The 21,437-nt window shown below is 40.3% G+C and overlaps 1 protein-coding gene across 2 annotated transcripts in view; it reads right to left on the bottom strand.

Annotated features, from left to right (window-relative positions):
* Window positions 1-20,987, bottom strand: part of RGS6 (regulator of G protein signaling 6) — a 203,554-nt gene extending 182,567 nt beyond the window's left edge. For both annotated transcript variants that reach the window (XM_010219084.2, XM_088520437.1), the window contains exon 1: window positions 20,885-20,987. In XM_010219084.2, coding sequence (XP_010217386.2) covers window positions 20,885-20,968 — 84 coding nt within the window. In that variant the 5' untranslated portion in view covers window positions 20,969-20,987. The remainder of the gene's footprint in view (window positions 1-20,884) is intronic.
* Between the last annotated feature and the right edge of the window lie 450 nt (window positions 20,988-21,437).

Raw genomic sequence — 21,437 nt, 5'->3', positions numbered from 1 at the left:
AGTCAGCGTCAATCGCTTCACTAACAGCTTTGAATAGTATAATTGCTGTAAACAGTACACATCACTGATCTTTTCTTGAGAAATGCTTTGCACTTTGTAGGCACTACTTAAAGAATCCTTTTTGGCCTTGATCTCTCAAAGAAAAAGAAAAAAATGACCTTCATCTAACTTTTAAAAAAGCTTTAAAAAAGGCTAAACTCTGCCCTTCAGGATAACACAGTGCTCCATACAGGCTCCATACTGCTTGCAGGGCTGTGCCCTGCTCAACAGAAATAAAAATATAAAAAATGGTTATGCAGAATGTAGAAAGAAACCCACCCCATGGGCCAAAAGCAAGGGACTGGAGTCAGTGGTTTTGGCTTCCAGGCAGAGTGATGCCTCCCCTCCCAAGCAAGGCCCTGCACCACCTGTGAGTGGCCAGCCGAGAAGGGACTTTGCAGCTCACCAGCTTTTCTTCATGAACCCCCAAGGATCTCCCCATAGCCCACGCTTCCAAAGTGTGGTGAATTACCGTGTTTATAAAGGCTCTTCTAGGCAGTGCATGGAAAGTTAACTAATATTCTGTAAAAATCACCATTTACAACAGCATTAACTTGCCCAGGTAGACAAGCCTGGAGAGCTGCAATAAAACCAACACACATCCCAGCACACAGGAAGAAAGGAGCTTCTAAATTTGAGTCATCTTCTCTGCCAGAAGCTGCCATGCACCAAGAGGTCACTCTTGTGCTACAGGAAAATACAGACTCAAATCCACAAGGAAGTAGCACCATAAGAAAGACAAACCAGCTACAAGCATCTTTTCAAAAGACTGTGGATAACCCAGGCAGTGGTCAATAAACACAAATAAGCCATATGAAAAAAAAAAAAAACAAGTGACAGACACAAGCCTGGTTGTATTTAGGTATATGCGCACATTAGACCAAGTATTTAAACCAAAGACAGAACAGTTTCCATTCCTGCTAGGCTCACTGATAGGCACATGCAGGGAAGAGGGTGCAAAGGAGATAAAGGGTAACTTGGCTACTTCGTTGGCTACACTTCATCTCTGCAAAACATATCCTTCAAAAATCCACCAAGTAACTTAAATACAAAAACACATCCAAAAAAACAAGCAGCATTAACACTTCTTAGCAGCCAAAAAGCATTCAAGCTCCAATCTTCCTCTCACAGATTTCACAGGGAAATTACCCTACATTTGAAGCATAAGTAACAGGCTAAATCTTTCAGCTAACAAAGCATGACTACCCCATCTTCATGGGGTTATACAGAGGTCAGACACAGCAAAAGCAATGCCAGTGCTGGAAGAAAGTCATCAGTTACTTCTCTGACTGAACATCAGCTTCTCAGCAGCCCTCAGTCACCAGAGTCACCTCTGAAGTCTGGCTGTCCATAAGCCCAGCCCAACCCTGACGAACACAAGACCAGATAAACTCAAGTACCACATTGGACAGGGAATGCCACATTTCTACAGGCAATCTCCTCATACTCTTTGGGGAAGTAACCCATCCCCAAACTGTTCTCTGGAAAAACACACACTTTTCAAACATACGAGTATCCATAATCCTGCAGACTATATCCAAGCTGGTTAAGACAGGAAAAACACTAAAGAAAAATACTAACAAACACAACTGCTGGAGGTTAAAATGCATAGATATGTCTTGTTTCAATATATAATTGGAAATAAGTCATTTTTCTTTTGCAAAATCAGTTAGAATGCCCCTCAAAAGAAATATCCTGACCCAGCTCAAAATGAATGAAGCCCCTGGCGATGAAGAGCAAACACTGCTTGGTGGATTGCTGGGCTCAGTTCCAGAAATTAATGCCTACTGAGCACAAGTGGCTCCACTTGGTCATTCCCATGTGCCTACAGAGGTCAGAAGAGGAGAACAACTAGCAATACATGGGAGGCAGACATAGAATTTAAGCATAGCCTTTTATTATAAATCTATCACGAAAGCTAAAAGTCTTTTTTCTGTGGTTAATATAATTTCTAAACCAAGACAAAAAAGAATCTTGTGCTTCTAATCTAAGTCAGTCACACAAACCAATAAATGGCTCTCCTCCTCAAAGAAGATCAGTTCAATCCAAGCAACAAAACTGTAAAAGTCAAAAATATTTGCAGCTTCAAAGAATCTATGGAAAATTCATATTTTTAGATTATGTCTCTATTTCCATATATGATGCATGCATTTTATATGTAGCAAAAACAAGTTTAAGAGTCTAAGGACTTATCTACCTAGGGAGAAAAAAAAAAGAAAGAAAAAAATCAAAAACAGCCTTTCAAAACACCATCCTTCTCTATGCTGGCACTCTCGCTCTATACTCCCTGTCTAAAGTAGATTTATCCAATTTGCAACTGGATTATATAAAAATTACACAAAGGGAACATGATATCCACATTGGGAATAACTGGAAAATAGCTACTACACTTTAAATTCTCAACACTGATACTGCTTAATATCTTTGCTACACCTTCACTAGGAAGACAAGTCTGGAGTTTTGCCTACAAGGTCCCTGGGTTTTAGCAGCCTTGCCATTATGGCAGAAGAGATTTTCTTTGGAATCATTTTACTGCAGTTGACAGAAAACTAAGAGCAATTTCTGTAAAGATAATGAGTTGCAAAACACTGAATGGAAATAATCACAGAGAAAGAATGCTAAACTTGCCCTGGTAACAGCTTTCACACACATATACAGAGCAAACTAGACAGGAGGAGAACAGGGGTGCTTCTGGTTTTGTTCTCTAACCAGGCTTTAGCAAGGTCATGCAGAATTTGTGTATGGCTCTAACTGGTACACCTGCTTTGCACAGTTTTACTGTCCTGAAAGTCATGACTATAGCAATATACATCCCACCTGACGCTGTTCAAAAAGACAAGCAGGGACAAGCTTCCTGAGAGTATCCATGTTTCAGATGATCACTCAACTAGCAGCATCTTCCTAATGCAGCACAAGACACTAACAAATATTTTAGATCCCCGGACGTGTTCATTTATGGTGGGAGTGTCCAAGGGTACCACCAATGTGTAAACACATGTAAAGGAAGAAGTTCACTGTGAACAGCATAGGTTAGGGTTAACATTAGACCCTGTGCTGAGCCATGATCCTGAAACTTTCAGATTCTCCATGTTCATGTTGTATTCTCACTATAAGGACTTTAATTGCTCTAAGTTAATCACATCCCTGCCGCTTTCAAAGGCAGCAGGCAAAGGCAGATGCCTCTAATCCCTCTGGTGTGTGATTACTCCATAACCGCTACACTTCAGGGTTACCTGATTGCTGCTCCAGAAAGTTTTGTTCTATTTTTTTTGTCCAACCCAAGTATTTTAGAGTTAAGCACATGTCTGACCTATTTTACACAATGCCAATTCTTTGCCTTAAAGGGTAGTGTCAGATGTTGTTCTTTCCTTTAGACAGGAGGAGGAAGCAATCTTACCACACAACATACCCCCAGCACATGGGCTACCTGGAGGCACTATTTTCAGAAGCTGGTTTTGTACAGAGGTTTATTCATTGCTTGCTTTATGAAGGATTTGTTTCACAATAAAAAGTTTATACAAGACCTGTTGCTGTAGGAACCCCAAGTTTAGTATGCACAAACTCATTTTCAGTTGGGCTTTACCACCTTTCTGCACAGAAGAAATTTTTGACATGTCATTGCTCTCAAGTTCCACAGAAGATAAAACACAAAGTGTTTTTTTGTTTGTTTTAAATGAAGCTCTCTGCTTTTTTCATCTCCAGTTTCAAAATCCTGAGGGAAGTCATCAGAAACATGAGCAAAATAAACCACTCTTGCAAACAGACCTTCCCATTTTTCAGAGCCTTCCATTGATGGACTCCTCACCATTCACCTCACCATGAAAGAAAAGGATTTTTACAGAGTACACGAAAAATGAAACTTCATTTCCCAGCCCCTGGTAGAATACTGAAACAGCTGTCCAGATGGTACCTAGGGAACAACCAGGTCCAATGCAGGGCTTTCCTAGCACAGTGCCTTTTTGCCTCCTCATCTTGATTCCCCGAGTACCCTCTGCAAACCAAAAATCCTGGCTATGCAGTCCCCACATGACCTGCTTGAGCAATAACGGGGAGCATTTCCATGACCTTGTACTTCACAAGCTTCACATCAGACATTTAGACGCCAAAGGAGAATAAGCTAGACCGCATTTCCTTTGACGATGGAAATCCTGGAATATCATTCTTGCTCTTAAAGTTTAGAGGGCCTAAGAAGTGCCATTAGTGCAGACTTGGGGAGAGAAATGTTTACCTCCTTCACATTTAACACATTTGAGGTACTCACACATTTCTTCTTTGCTGCATTCCCACAGGAGAAAAGGGCAAAGAATTAACTGCAAAAGCAAGAGGGTAAGACAAAAGAGAAAAAAGGCACAATTTCAAAGCAAGTCTTGCTGTGTCAGTAAGAAGCCTTGGCAAAAACATTGTTGCTCCTTGACAGAAGTAACCAAATAATCAGTATGGTTTTGAGATACCATTAGTTGTCAAGTAGCTCAAGCCAAACCCCATGGTGTTCACTCTCAGATCTTGTAGCCTGACATCACTCTGGCTTTCAGAGTGCAACTCTGTGCACACACAGGAGCCCAAGCAGCTCACAGAAACAGCAGATATGTATGCAATATGCCAACTGGATATTATACTAATTGCCTTCAAGTTTCCAATTTTAAGTTATTTAGGCACTAAGGAATGTAAATAGTTAGGACCCTAAGAGGTCTAATTTTCAAAAATGACTTGAGCATTTCCTTTTTAAATTCACCAGGTCATCATATCTTTAGAATATCTGGATATCTGACTGTTAACTTCAGGTCTCAGATTAAGATTAATGTTTTAAAATTCTGGCTACAGGATAACCTTTCTGAAAGTCCAGAAGGTCTTTAATTCTTTGTTTTTACACAAAGCATTTAGAGGAAGTTTGAATGCCACTTCCTCTTCCAAAGAGGAATGAAGCAAGAGAAACTGTTGTTGGAAAGTTAAAGTTGCCTGCAACAATTCCAGTGAGGCAAACTCAAATTTGTTAGTAGAAGCACATAAAAATACTGTGTGCAGCTATTTAAATATGCACCAAAACTCTGTATGCCAGGAAGACCACACTGGAATCTTTTTCTTTCAAAAGGCTTCAGCTCAGAGCCTTATGACCACCACCCTGCAGATGGGAAGAGAGCACTTCCTCACATTTTTCTTAACTGATTTAGTTATATTCCATATAACTTCCCATCAAAGAGTTTCCACCAATACCAAAAAAAAGACACTTTTGGGCATCTAAGACATGGTGGAGGATATCCCACCTGCTATAGCTAAGCACCAGGGAGCGAGATGGAGATGCTGGCAGAGTTCAGCAACCCAGGCCAAAAGACTGGTTCAAAAATACACTCAGTTCATCTCAGTAAGTTGCAAGCATTTGCTCCACTGACTTTAAACCACAGTTCTACAAGCTTTAGTTTATTCGAACCACAAAGTCCCTTAAAGATTCAGATTTCTGCCTGTACTACAAAGCAGATATCAGGCAAGTTAGCTATGTTTTAAGTTTGTGTAGCAGAAAACAGCTTTTCTTCATTAGACAGGATCTCAGATACACATTCATATGGTTACAAGTTTTAAAGAAATAAAAGAACATTTTGTTTCACTTTAAAATCATAGCCACATAATGATCTATATCTGCTTCTACAGAAATCCAAAATATTACCACAGAGCACTACCACAGAGGGGAGAACATCTCCAATTTTACAGGACAGCAGTGCAATTAAAGTTTTATCAGCATCTCCCCTTGGCACTTGGCTCCTCCTCTGCCCAGCGTGGAAGGGACCGGAGCTGGGGTTACTGGCCCCAGCTCCATTAGGCTAAGTGCTGTGCGTGCAAAGCAAAAAAGCAAGTAAACACAGACTGCTAGAGGGGATGCTGTAATGCTAACAGTCTATTGCAGAGGAGGTTTTGCTTTGTTTTAATGCTTTATAAGTTAAAGCTTTTAGTTAAACCAGAGCAAAGAGAGTCCTGGGAAGGAGAATGAAGGGACATGGTCCTGGACAACAGGCAGTGGAAGGAGAAAGATCCCAGGGCACTCAACACACTGACCCCAGAACACAACCAGACTAACCATAGAGTAAAACATTATGGTTTGACACAGTCTCCCTAAAAGCAGAAAGGTTAAAGACATCCACTCACCATGTCCGTATTAATGCAGATTTATCCTAGTGGTTAAAGCACAAAGAGGGAGGCAGGGCTCCTCCAGCAGCAAGCTCACCTTCCTGCTGAGGTTCCCAGCTGCACAGACCACTGGCAGAAACTTCGCACAAGATTCACCCCTAATAGGATAGTCACCTACTAAGATCTCCAATAACACTAACATTCCCATAGATTTTAACGTAAGATAATCTTAAATTCTTCAGTTCATAAAGTTATACCAACTGCAGTGCTACTTTCCTGCAGTATTTGTTATGACTGTTTTAAATCCACAGTAGGGACTATAGAGCTTCATCTTGATTTTTGGTTATTTTTATGCCTTTGCTTTACTTGGCAACAGAACAAAAAGAAATGCCAGAGCCCTCTAAAAGAAACAAACCACGAAATTGATTTTTCCAGCAAACTGTGTAAGAAAGAGCTAGTGGTAGAGAAAGGGAACAACGCTGTGGAGAAGGGAAGTGCTTTTGATAGCTGGCATTGAAGGGACTAAGGCAGAGTCAACTCTACTGAACAGTTCAGAATTACATGAGTATACTGAAAAAAGCAAAAAAAAATCCTGAATCAGACTCATTTGTGAAGTTTTACTCCAGTATCTTCATCATAGGACAATTGCTTCCGTTTTTCAAGGGAGAAATCCCTATGCACATGCAATGTCTGTATATCCTATCTCCTCGAAATAGGAAACACATATGGATGTCCACACCTTTGTGTTATGCATTCAGATATACAAATATTGCACATATACACATGGAGACTTCTAGAATGACACCCAAAATGATACCAGCAGCTGTGAGCCCCTTCCCACAAACCCACACTGACTGTGCCAAAGAGCTTAACATATACTTTGAGTGGCTACATTTGTTTTATGACAAATACTCATTTTTAGCAATGGCAAAAGGTATCAGCCCCAGCCTCCTGCCTGGGCATTTCATTTGGATCCATCCAAGCATTCCAACAGCTGCTCCTCACACCACACACCTTTTCAGCTCACCCTGAAAAAAGCCTAAGTGACTTTCTGCTCTCAAGTCACTGCTTTTTCCACCAGGAAGTGGCTGCATTTCATCAGTGTATGAAATGTGTAGTAAGATTGCTAGAATCATTAGGCCTATTTATTTCATTTTAATTTGAATCCATTAGTTAGAAGAAGCCCTATTCTACAGAAGCATATCCAATTCAACAAATTTAGCTTTGACTTTTTTTAAACATTTTTACCACTAAATTATTTATTTCCAAAATTATAGTAGGCTAAAGCAAGATACTAATTTTATCTGAAACTAAACTACATATTGAAAGCTACTGATCACTTTAGTTCTGTCCTCCTAAAATCATTAAATTCAGAAAAATAGAAGTAAAAATTATTTCCTGTGTAATTTTATATTGCAAGTTCTTAGTAGCTTTAGTTCAATCAGCAAGCATAAGGTATCTAAACATGTTGCTTTTGCACAAAAGAGCAATCTGAAACCTTGACTAAAGATATAGCAGCTTAAAATCCAAGTAGCAGAAAAAAAGTAAATTTGCAGTCTTGATCCTGTGGCATGGAGCTCAGTACATGGGATCTGACACAGGTATGAACTACTTTAAGATGTAAAGATCTCTTTTCCTTCACCTACTTAAATCTGCATTGGCCTCCCAAAAAGAAGAAAATTATATTACATAGTGTTCAGGTGCCATAAAACTAGCCCAGCTTCTCTTTCAGGTATCCCAGTCAAAGGCAGCAGTAAGGCAGCCAGCTCAGAGTGGTTATTACAGCCAAGTGAGAAGTGACAAACAACACACATCACCAGCAAACCCTCAATAACCAAACAGGAATACTGAAAAAGTGACTTAGAAACAAACATCTGAGCAGACTGGCTCTACAGCAATGCTGGGGAACTGCACCAGCTCACTGCTGTCACCCCAACACAGCCAAAAAAGAAAACAAATATTATCAGAGAGCCTCTCCTCACTGTGATAGATTTGCTGCTGGTAACTTTTCCCTTTATGAAAAAGCAACTCGAGGATGCTGTTAACAGGGCCACCATCTATACTGGGCATTCCCAAATGGAGAAAAACTAGTAAATTAGTCTTTTCTCTGCATTTGAAAGGCAGATAAAAAGAACATAAATCACCACAAAAAGTAGCTAAAGGAGAACACACTTTGTTAGTCATTTCTTTACAGGCAAGACAGACCTTGGACAGCAATACAACTGCACTATCCATTCGGGATTTCTAATGCCTTTGGGACTCTTAGATGTAAGAATTTGGGGATGTATTTTAGCAACCACAACCACCCCACACCCCCAAATTGAGATGCATAAATTGAGGTCACCATATCCCAAATGATTAAACCAGAGTGATCTAATATTCATAGCAACCCTGAGACCATCTCTTGTTTAAGAGAGCTGTCTTGAGACTCCTTGGCAAGGGGGAAGGCTACAAGGAGCAGCTGAGCAGTTCTCTGCCTGAACTGCTCTCAAGACAGCACTTTGATACAGGAAGAGACAGGACTCAGGAGAACATATAAATATCTTATAAGGTGCTGGAACATTTGGTAATTAATTTTTCAGCAAGGAGAGGCTTTTATTTCCACAATGTGTAAAAAATAAATTTTGAATTTCATACCCACTGCCTTGCTACCCATGTTCTGACCCCAAAGTAATAGCAGAAATGGAAGAATCAAATGAGGAGCCTATAGAAAACAGGTTCCACTAGTGCCTGTGCTTGTAGTTAACCTCATCACCAAAGCACAAGAGTTGTATTTCAATTACAGAATTAGTCAGAAGGTCCAAAGAAAATTTAAGAATGAGCTTCAGTTAAGACAATAGCAGGGAGAAGATGCTGAAACTTTCACCTGCTTCAGTGCAAAAATGTTTTTATTATTTTGAAGTTCAGGGTATGTTGGCCAAAACACAACAGCAGCCACACCAGATGGGCAAGCCCAGGCTTTACAGGGAGTGCTATCATAAGAAGCTGCAGATTGAGTATTTGAGGGGCAAGGAACTCCACTCTTCTCCATCAGGAGCACCCAGTTCTGCCAGAGGTGCTTCTGGCACCCCAGGCTCTGCAAACTGCTCTGCTACCACACGTGACTCTTCCACCATGTTATTGTCCTCCTCTAAAGCCTCAGAGGATGCAGTTAGCAAGAGGCTTGATTAGCTCCCTGATGAAGCAGCTGTGATGTCTGCCAGCACCTGGCAGGCCACCTGAATGGCTTGTTAAACATTTCCATTTTCTACCAAGTCACAGAGATCTGTTTCTTATGTTTCTGGAAATTCTTCCTAAAACAAGAATTGAGACCAGGAACAGGCTGCCCAGAGAGGTTGTGGAGTCTCCTTCTCCAGAGACCTTCCAAACCTACCTGGATGCCACGTGCTCTAGGTGTCCCTGCTGGAGCAGGGGGGTTGGACTAGATGATCCCTAGAGATCCCTTCCAACCTCAACCATTCTGTGAATCTATGAATGTGGATTCTAAAACCGCTGAAACTCCCCGGTCCCTTAATTTAATACCTGTGGGAAAGAAATTAAGCCTTTACCCCACTGTTGCAGCCCAGTGGGGATGGAATGGTCTATAGTACACTACACCCCAGAGTAAGGATGATATCAACTTTTTTAATGGGAAGAAACAAAGGTTGAAGTAGCTCTTAATTTCCAAGACCAAAAAAAAATTTGAAAAATACAGAATGTCATAAGAACAGGAAAAAAAGGCCAAAAAAGTAGTTGGATAAATGTTGTCACAGCATGAGTCCCAAGATATCCTAGGTTTGGACTCAAACACCTGCCCCCAAAGAGGTAAAGAACTTAAACCAGGGTATTCAAACAGGTAGGTGTCCTGCTGTACTGGAGCTACTCTGGTTCTGATGAAAGACACCAGCAACCTAACAAATGACCATCGTAAAAATTTTGGCAAAAAGTCTCATGAAAGTTTACAAGCAAAGAAACCTACAAACACACTAATCCCGGTATCCTCAAACCAGCGCATCCCAAGGCATTTAGTTCCTCTGTGAATTATAGAGCCATTTTGTAATGATCCAGTTATCAGTTTATCTGTTTGTAAACTTACTGAACTAATAGTGGCCAACTCCTCTTACTAAATATTTCGGGCATTTCTTTCAAAGAGCTCATGCTGAGCAATCCAGGAAGGCAGTGCTTATCGATTTCCATTTGGTAAGTGTTTTGTCAGCAGTAATTCAAATTCTGCACATTAAGCATCTCAAAGGTAATGGGACATTTCTCGGATCAGAGTCCAGCTTTCTTAAAGAATCTTTAAAATCTAAAGCAGAGATGTTTTACAGGAAAAAAATACAGAACCTATACACAGGGCTCAAACTATAATGTTACCAAAGACAGCTTATCAAAAATATTCAGTGCACCAGGTTAAAGTAGTAGCTTAGCTGTTGCTCTTGCAGTCACAAACTACGCAATAGTTTACTGCCAAAACCAGTTATGAGGAAAAGAAAAACAAAACACAACAAAACCCAATCCTTAAAGTATTTGCCAGACATTTTTTCTGAGGAGTTCTCTAGAGGTTCTCTAAAAGCCAGCTGAAACATTCCTGGGTCCCTAATCCCTCCTCCTTCTCAGTGCTGACCAGCTGGCACAAAACCATTTCCAACAGCCCTACAAACAGATGATTAATTATAATACTTTTTCTTACATTTGGGATTCAGTCTGGGTACGACTCGTAAGCCTAGAAGTTGAAACAACCCCTTCCTCTACAATCTCCCTGCATTAACTCCTTTCGTAAGGGCTTTTCTTGCCCTGTCCCTTGAATGCCATAATAAGTATGCAAAAGATTAGAAAGACAACATTAGGGAGAAAATTAAAATGAGACAAGTTTATCTGCTCCAGCACATTGTTGAAATTCACTTAGAATGAAGCCTCTCAGCTGCTTTTCTTTGAAAACCCTGGGGGCATCTCAGCAACCTGATATATTTAATTTTTTTTTTTTTTCCTGATCATTGAGTCTTTTCTGGGTACTTTAACTGAATGCCTCCACATCAGTGAAGGAAAGCAGCATCCACCAGAGACCATCTCCCAGCACATGACAGCATCTCCCTCACCTTTCCTTCCCTCAGTCTAGCAGCTGAACCCAGTGCAAAGGAACCAGCAGGGACATAAATGGCCCTCAGCCTTCAGTTAATCTCCACCAGCTTCACATTGTAAGAACTGTGAAGTGAAAGGCTTGGAAAAAAAAACAAAAAAAGAAGAAAGAACAAGAAGCTTCAAAATTTGTTACTAGCAAGCAGCTTCAGTTTGCCTGCTTTTGCATCTTGGTGGTTATTCAGAGCTTCATCCTATGGCCAAATGTTTCTCAAACAAATCAAGGTTATGCAATTAAGAGATGACAGCAGCAGACTCAAATTAGAGTTTACAGCCCGCACTGGAGCCAGATACTTTTAGACTACTGAAGAATTATTTTAAGTATTCTAAATGCCTTCTAAAAATTCTAAATCAGCAAATGCTGTTTTTAAAGTCACATTGAGTGTTAATCCTGTCCCTAAAACTTATCACTCTTTCATTATCAGTCTTTCCACCTACTTTTGGTGGATTCTCCTTCAATCCTCCTCTTGCTTTCAAGCTCTTGCTGAAGTGAAGATTAGGCATGCCCAGATACCCAAAATGATCAGTTTTGCAAAAAGGGGACCAGAACACTGACCCTAGCCACAATTTTCTTTGTCCATGATAACTTTACATAAGTTGGAACAAATTTGAAGCAAGGTCTTTTTTTTTAAAAGAACTTTCAAACATATCATAAGTGGAAAGATAACATCGTAGTCAAAGACAAGATCGACAATTTGAATATCTTGATGTTGAAGAAAGAAAAGTGAAGTCTCTTTCCTAAATGGAGAAAGGAAACATTTTTTACATTCAACACATTAAGTCTGTGTGGGAAAAAAATAGTGTTTTTGTTTGTTTGTTTGTTTTTTTAAAAAAAACCCTACTAAAGTAGGTTACCTTTCCTTGTTACAGGACAGAGGAAAAAGCACTTAGGCTTCTTGTTCCTAAAGAGAAGCTTTCAGGTTATAAAAAATGTGCAGGCTTAGCCACAGCTTTTGCACTGATAAGCTTCCAGATACAAGCTCAGAGCTAGAATTTTCAGTCAGAAATAGTCACAGTAGTGCCATTACTGTCACAGAAAAAATATAATTAACAATCCCAGTTAATTTTATTATTAAGAGCCCAGGGGGGAACACAGAGACAAGCAGCCACTGCTGCCGTGGTATACAAGAGATTTTGGGGAAGGTACTGAATGAGACAGTTTACATTGCTACAAGCCCACATTTAACAGCTTTCTGGCTTTAGCCAAAGGGAAAGGCACCTAAATGAAACCTGCTTCCTATCTGAGGGACGCTGGCAGGAACAGCTCCTGCAGGCCCCACCACACCAACAAACAAAGTTCTTGTTACAGACACAGAGCTTAGTAATGCATCTAATACAATGTATAATGGCAATACGTGCAAAACAGCAACAAAAGCCAGAGAGCAAAATTTCTAATGTGCAATGGCCTCAATGCCCCCCCCCCTTTTTTTTTTTTTCTCCAAAGGGGAAAAACCTAAACTGAAACCAGCAGCAGAATGAAAGTGGCATTCTGTAGCACAATATGCTCAGAAGACCAGGAAACAAAACTAGTGCCACGAAGAGTTTAAAAGGATGACCCTTTCTCTTTGCCTTGTAGGAGACATCTTATTTAAATGGGTGTCTTCTATTCCTTCAATGATATGTGGAGCTTTTGAGCTAAAATAGCCCCAGAAATTCAACGACTTGGGCCTGTGAAGCAGGCCCATGCACTTCAGCATCTGGTTAACAGGTTAATTTTCATTTTCAGTTCTCTTAAATACAGAAAGACACATGAAGAGATTTATAACAGCAGCAGCAAAAAAGCGATGAATAAATAACAGTGCCTGCTCCCCTTTGAATGTGGTGTGACAGCTTCTCATGAAAAAAGAGTGCCTCAAAATGTCTTGGGAAGCAAAACATGATTTTTTAAATGGTACTTCTTTTGCATATTTTCATGGTCCTGCACATGTAATTCTATTTATTGAAACCAATCCTCCCACTTAAGCTTGATCTCAGAGCCTTATGAAAGAAGTTCATAATCCTCTGAAGAAATATTTTATTAATCAAGAATGAGAAAGGGTTTAGCTGAAGTCCCACTACAAAAAAATAGTGCGTTTTGAGCCCATTCCATCCACTTTCATCTAAATTCTTTTCCATCTTACTATTAAGGCTCAAGACTGCTTTTGAAACAGGGATAACTTGCCTGTTGCAATGAATTGGGCTCTCCCTGGTCAGATACCCTCCATTGGGCAATTTCTGCTGTATTTCACAAGCAGCAACAGCATCACCAAAGTAGGTGTCCACAGCAATCCCGGCAGCTGAGTGAAACACTACACCGAATCCAAGCGCAGGTTACTCCTTCCACACCTGGGACAGCAGCCCATGGCACAGGTTTGCACAGGTTTCCTCTCAGAGTCCAGTTTTCTAGATGCACCAAAAGCTGCTGCATCAACCTTGATCTGAGCAGATTAATTCCTGACCTTAGGACTCCAATCAGATGTTGTCACTGACATCTCTCCGATCCATTCCAGCATTTAATCAGGTGCTGCAAGCACTTACTTCAGGTTTGCTGCTCTACACGAATTAACCACTTAATGCAACATGCAGTTGGCCAGCAGAAGGAACATTTTTAAACCCTACAGTGAGCACCAGCATTTCTTTCATAAGTACTACCAGAGTTGTTTTGCATTCTGAAAGAGAATAACTATCTCTAGTGACAAGGCTAAAACAATGTAAAAGGAAAATGATGATTAAGTATTCTCAAAAAGCCATTATTTGAGGTTTTTAACCTTTAACTGCATGTGCTATGCACTTACAGTTCCTAATTGTTGTAATAGGAAGAGTATACGCTGGAAATGGAATAACATCATGTTGTGTTATTTTTGGTACTAGTCAAATGGGTCCCTTTTACAATTTTCCCCTATTTCTTATGTTGAGGAAAAAAGAGAAAAGTACTGGCAATTGAAGCCCTTCTGAACTACATGTGAAAAAGTAGTGTTTAAGGGGAATCCCGTTTTGTTTGAGGTACAGAGCTCTGCCTCCCAGTTCCCAAAATTCTGTGGGAATATGTGCTTGAAATGTTCCTTCAAACTGTAATAGCCAATATACACGTATTGTATTTACATACATATACACACATCCATAGTTTACAACATACACATCTGTACTTTACAAATGGCTTATAAATGGAAGCCTCCTGCTCTAGTTTTCCCTGGTAAACACATTCCATAAAATTGATAATATTATTACTTTCTGATCTATTTCATATTTATCTACAGAGATAATCAGAAACAGCTAACAAGAATTTGGTTACTTTTTACATTGAAGCAAATTAATGGAAACTTTTGCAGTCTATCTCACTTCTCAATGCATGGCATAATGAAGAAACATGTTTCAGAGGGATTAATAAACCAAGGCTACATAGGAGAGAAGCTGGCAGGTAACTCCCAGCAAGAGCCAAAATCATTCCACACAATACACATCCTCTACTCCTACCCAGCCCAGCAGGTTCACAACTTTGGGAGATTAGGTGTTAGAAAATTCTATTTATATGTTAATATTCTGCTAATGTCCATATGCTGCTCATATGGATCCTGCTTACGTAGTTCACCATTTGCTTTTTAATTATGTGCTGTTAATAATCCAAGAAACCACTTAAATCCTGATCTGATTCAGACTATGTGAGCTAAGCAGTTTTTCCACCTGTGAAAGTAGCAATGGAAGTAGTAAGGACTTGGAATGCCCCAGGAGAGGGGAAAAAGCAAAGAATGAGCTGTGGGTAGAAGAGTAGAGTCCAAGAAAACTGGAAAAGGTAAAAAAAAAAAAAAAAAAAATAGAGCTATGTACCTATGTCACAGCTACAATGACCAAATCTCAGAAGGTTCACGCTGCAGCATGTCACTAGCACAAGCATCACATTTACCTAATGCTCAACCCACAGCCTGCCCTGTGCAGTGAACAACCTAAGCAATCCATCCAAGCCATGGCATGTAGCACTGTCAAGTATGGATAGGTACTTTCAGATATCATCTGATATCTTAAAAATCTAAAATACCTGAAAAATGAGAAGGAAGACTGGCTAAATTAGTTATAAAAGTACTGGTACGTAAGTGCTGCCAGGAGACTCATGCTCCAGCAGCAGGAAGGGCACTGTGCATGCACAGGAGCCCTCATCTTGCGGCCCACCCATGAACACCTCCACAAGCCAGGCTGCTGCAGGTGTCTTCATTTCTAAAAACTCCTATTGCAAAAGCAGAGGCTGGTAACAAGCTTTAACAGAGTCTTCTGAACTCTACAGTTTCTCCAAAACTAGTTTCTCTAAGGTTTATTTTTCTTTAGCTGAACAACCCCATAGTTAAAAAATGCTCTAGGCAGAAAGAGAACACTCAGATTTAAGCATTCGGTCCAAAACAACATGCAAGAGTATATCAACAAGCACACTGACAATATTACAAAACTGCAACTTGAAATGCTGATAACTACAACTACAAGTAAACAAAGAATAACCTAAGAAAGACATGGAGGTGAGGGGGAACTTTTTCCCCTCAAAGTGTGAGGCACTATGTAAGTGCTACTGCTAGAATAGCATAATCTTACCCTCTAGCTGAACTCTCCCTTTTTATCTCCCTGTTCTAAAATTGCACTGGCTGCTTTGCTAAAAATATACTTTGAAGTTGTCATAGTTGTTGGTCCTGGCTTGTCTTTTTTCTGCCTCTGAGAACAGCTTCAGGAATGGATCACCGCAATTAGACTCTGGTGGCTCCATGAGACAGTTTCTTCTTTTAGTTACAGAAAGGAATATGCAAAAATGAGCCTGAGAGGAATGAAAAAGCACCTGATTGAATATGGAGAAAGCCACAAAAGAGTAGAGAGAAGACTTGCTGAAATTGCTAATTCCACAAAGGAACAGTATGCTGGAGTTACACTGAGTTAAGACCTTTTTTCCTCCCAAGAGTAGAAATATTTGTGTATGCAAAATACCAGCAAGAATTAGGCAGGGCAATCACTACTTTAATGGGAAGATTTTTAAGGCAGGCAATATCATGTATTAGATCAACCAACATAGCCAGGAAAAACAGAGGATTGTTTGTTCATCATATATATAAAAGCTTTTGAGATTACTAAGTTATTTGAGAGTCTACCTACCATGTTCTGAACATTTCCTTATTTGTAACTTTAACACACCACCTGCTGAGCTGAAATTCAAGTCTTCACTCTTACTAGAAGACAAATATTGAAAAGAAACCACAAGCTACAAAGTGTCAAGAGCCCTTGCTGGAGGTTTGTTGCCTCCACCTGATTTTGAAGACTGGTTTCTGCCACTGGTTCCTTTTCCTGTGGTTCAACTTGTACCCATTACTGCTTGTCCTGTCACTGGCCACTACTAAGATGAGTTTGGCCCCATCCTCCCTACATCAGCTTTACTCACATGCAGAGATGGAAATCAATCTGGGAAGCCCTCCAAGCATTAACATTATGTGATTTTACACAGGTGTCCTAGATCACTAATCCTTGACATGCATCTAACAGCTGCAGAATCCATGGCCCTCAGCTTTACCCTCAAATCTGCAGCCAGGCCAGTGGCACTAGCTCTGCTCAGGAGCACCTACCCAAGTCACCCTCCAGCAGTGCAGCTTGCCAGCGCATGCAAAGGTGCTTGCAGGCATTTAAAGGTGCCCATTCAAGGGAAACAGACAAAGCTAAATACAAAGCCAGAAAGGCCTCCTGCCTCCCTGCATCCAGTTTCCACTTTAGCAAGAAGCGGATCATACATAATCCTAAAACCAGGCAGTTTTGGTGGCAATACTACTAGGTTCTCCCGTTTGCTCTCCCCCGTCACCAGTTCAGACCCTGCTTCACAGCACTAAGTGTCTGCCATGAGCTGAAGCCCATAGAGTTTCCCACAGAGGAAAAGCTCCTAATACAACTCTGGCGGCTTCTTTGGCAACTATCTGGGGCATTTAAAGAGCAAATCAGGCTGCTCAACACCACAGCTAGCAGACGATTCAGATTTTTCTGAAAATACCTTATGGCAGCTGCAGGTCCACATTTACTTTTAACAGTAATTGACTTTTGAAATTAGATTTTCTTGCTTAAAAGACTTGGGATGAACAATCATAAAAATCTAGAAATTAACTCACAACCTGCTGACCAAAGCAGCAGTTCAGGCTGGTAAAATTTGGCTGTGGAGATGAAAACAAGGGACTGCTGCCCCAGGAATAGCCCTCAGGAGGACTCAGGCTGGTTCTAGCCACCTCCAACAGCAACATCTGCCAGCTCTTCTCCAGCCTAAGAGATCTCCCTCAGGAGCAAACATTTCTTGCTCTGCAGCCTAGATTCTAACCTTGGTGTTTTCATACTAAAGGTCCTTGTTCAAGTCCCCAGATACTCCTAAAAATACTTCCTTATTGGTATTTTCAGCCTTTGTTTAGTCAAACCCTAAATATTAGCTTTTTCTTCCATTTTAATGGCATGACAATTTTCCAGCCTTCTCTAGAATTTGATTTGGTTGTTTTGATAAGTCACATAAGTCTGTATTACTTGCTGGTGCCAGAAGACACCAACAAACAGTTGATCTTCTGATGCAAAAGGTGAACCCTGAAGCCCTGAATTATCAGGACCATGAGCCAAAGGGCCCCTGGGACACAAACAGCATGGAAAGCCAGAAAGGCAATCAACAACAGCTGGATTTCAAGGAACAGTGACAGGCATTTAAAAATCAATTGATATTTTCTGTTGCTGTCTGCTTGAAATGCATTTTTCTCTTCTCATACTTCTTTCTTTCATGCTCCACAACGCTCAGACAGAAGTGAGGACTGGGATGCTGCTCCCTTCCACAGGAGCCCTTGGGTATGGGCAACATCTGCTTGCTTCAAAGTAGTTGCATAAGATGCAACTACCTGATAGCCAGATGTCAAGGCATCCATCAAAGCCAATGGAAACCTCCAGTCCATAGAATTCATGCAGGTCAGAGCACTCTGAACCTGACCACGTACAAGGTTAGATAAATCACATCCTAAAACACTACTGCCCCCAAGGTGTGCATCCTCACCAACCAATTCACGTATAGGAAGCTGAAGCCAGGCAACTCCCATCATGTCTTAGTAAACAAGAATCTCCTCTGTTTGACTGCAGCTGCTTTTCCAAATGGGCAACCCAAGTTTAAATCTGTTTTGAAACTGTTTATCTTCCAGAATGGTAGGACAACACTGGGCATTTTGGATTCCAAGTTAATATGCTTCACAATTTGATAAATGCTCCCAAATGGTTAACCCCAAAAGCAGACAAACCTAGGTCATGTCTCACTGAGTCCCTTTGCTATAGCAAAACAATTGGGATCAGTGAGCTTGCAGGAGTCCAGAGAACACCATACACTAATAGGAGTGAGAATAATGTTTTTTGTTCTGGATGGCCAAAATCCATTCTGCATAATTGTAAGCACACAAGGCAAGCACGCAGTTCCCTCTAGGCTTTTTCCATATAGAAAAGGCAGGTGGCTCCAAAAGGAGATTCAGCCCCACCTAAGACCTCTTTTGTTCTTTAGATGTGCCCCTCTCATTCACAGATCATAAAGAAAACCAAAGTATTAGTTGGCAGTATTATGCCTTCTTGGCTCAAACCTCAAATCTTGAGTCTCACTAAACAAAGTGCACCACTAAAAGTGCACACAATCTGAAGCTGCATGTATAGAGTCTTCACCCAGCACCCTCCATGGTGTCCCCCAACACTCACAAACATGACTACTGTGAAACAACAGAATGGCCAAGACTTGCAGCAGGACCTGCTTGCAACAGTTCTGCAACTGAATCCTGGCCTTTCTTCTTTTCCTACCTTGGGAACCAAGATAGGCCTGTCATGATCATTATTGGAAGGACAGAGGAAAAAAAAAAATCTTTTCTTGTACTGTGAAACTGCTAACACCAACTAAAACTGTAGGGTATGCTGGCAAATCGTGTGGTTTGCACTGCAGGGAGTCCAGTGCAGTGTTTCCCTCCTTCATTACTGGCAATCAAGTCATTTGAAAGAAAATGAGAAGAGATGCCGAGCTAAATGCTGATTTGGAGAGAGGCGATATAATCAAAAGAATAAGACTGTCTGATTTTACATAAGACTTCTCAGCTTCAAGGAACATAATAATGGATAGATAATATATATAACTAAACTGTAAAGAAGGCTCAGTAAGTGAATCACTAATTGAAATCAACTGACTGAAAAAGAGCTACTATTAAGCCTTCAGAAAAGCAACAGAGCTGACAGACATGCATTAACTTATTATAGAAATTCCAGTATCAATGAACAATGCATTGAGCATGCTATTCTAAATAAGTATCTATGTATTCTTACAAATTACTATATTAAGGACTGATAATGGCATTTGAGGAAAAACAGGATAGAGATGAACCTAACATTAGCGGGTTCCCCATTACCCCTGAAAGACTCACAAGGCTTATTCTAAAGTTCTAATAATGAAACAGCAACAGGCAAACTAATGAAAAAATCCTCAAATACAAATGTCACATGAGGAAAGAGCAAGGCATGATCACATAGAAGGCAAGGTTTCCAGGAATGGAAAAGTATTCTCTGTAGTACCACAGCTTTAATAACCCAATTCTAGATGGGACAACCAAATCATCTTTTATGTCCCAAATCAGCTTCAATCTGCTGGTATTGGACCTCTCAGGGAACAGAATCTAAAAAGCTAAGTCTAACCTACCGCTGCATCCTCTAAATTACCAGCAAAAGTGTTTGTAACATTCAAAACAAACAAGCCAAGACATCATCCAGAAAGTTTTACCATGTTAACAGTTCCAACTTCTAAATCAAATATGCAACAACAACAAAAAAAAACACACACACACATCAAAAAGTAACATTTTGCTGTTTACAATATCTAAATTCTCAGCACACGAAAGTCACCACAATTGCAATCATGCAAATATCACATTTTACACATTAACACATTTTAGTTATTTATAGCTATTTTGTAAGGTGTAAAAATGGCTAAAATAAGATTTTTGCCCAATATTTTACTACATAAGGAAGCCCAATTTGAGCTAGCATTATAGCTGTCAGTAGAATAAACAGAATGGTAACTTAGTGGAGCTACACATTTTTTCCCTGCTTTGCAGAACTGTAGAGCACTACCTGTCCCAGAGCACAACAATGCCTTAAGCAAGTGGGTTAGAAGATTCCACTACTACTGCCAAAGCACTCCAAAATGAGACATCTGATCATAGTGTAAGGTTCTCTTATTTAATTGGAATAATAAAATGGCAAATAATAACTACCTGCAAAGAAACAATGCTTTACACAGTGTGATAAAGCCTGGAAATTATGTACAATGATTGTAGTCAGTAAACTGGTAATGCAACTTTTTCTCCTTTCAACTGCCTACAATAATTTATAAATTCTAAGTTATACCTTTTTAGTCTGACATGAAGTATTTTTATTAACAGGCTTAAATATTTCCACTGAACAGAAAAATACTTGCAAGTCCTCAAATGTTATAGAATGAGATTTCTACCTTCCTGAAAAATATTTCAGTTATCCATTGGAGCAGACTAAAAGACACCTTAGACTTCCACAGGAACAAGGGATCCTTTCACAAGCTGAAGACAAAAATAGCAGATTTTCTTAAACAAAGACCAACCTTTACCTTTCTGTAGACAATCATATTGGGAGAACTCTCCTCCAGGTCAGCAGTTTCCACATTACTTTGATCACTGGATGCTTGAGCCATGTTCACCTCTTGCTGCTCAACCTGCAAGGATAGGAACAGAAAACAGTGTCACTCTGTGTCAGACTGTGAAGGACTATGGCAAGGCACAACTTACATAAACAGAAAAAGACGTATGAAGGAAACCACACTCGACTTCAGCTGATGCAGAATTTCATTGCATACCTTCAAAGGACACCTTGATATTTGTCTGACTAAAATGCTCTGATCTCACTTCTCTAAAGCATGATTCCTTCCTCATTAAAAGGCACAAATGGCTCAGACCTTTGTGCCAAACAAGAGAAGCCAAACAGGAAAAAAAAACCTCACTTTAATACTGAACCTCAGTGAAACTGGCAGGTGCAAAAGGCTGTCATGCACACTGCCATTCATACCAAAAGCAAATAGCAGCCTACTCTAAAAGAAATGTGGATACAGGTTCCTACTGGCCACCATTTCAAACAGGGAGGAGGGGACGATCAGAGAGCCAGAG

Source organism: Tinamus guttatus, unplaced genomic scaffold, assembly GCF_059628265.1.
Source record: "Tinamus guttatus ecotype Peru unplaced genomic scaffold, ASM5962826v1 Tinamus_guttatus_pri_ptg000089l, whole genome shotgun sequence".
In the NCBI taxonomy this organism is placed as follows: domain Eukaryota; kingdom Metazoa; phylum Chordata; class Aves; order Tinamiformes; family Tinamidae; genus Tinamus; species Tinamus guttatus.
Note: the sequence above shows the minus strand (reverse complement) of the source record. Positions and strands in the feature narration are given on the sequence as shown.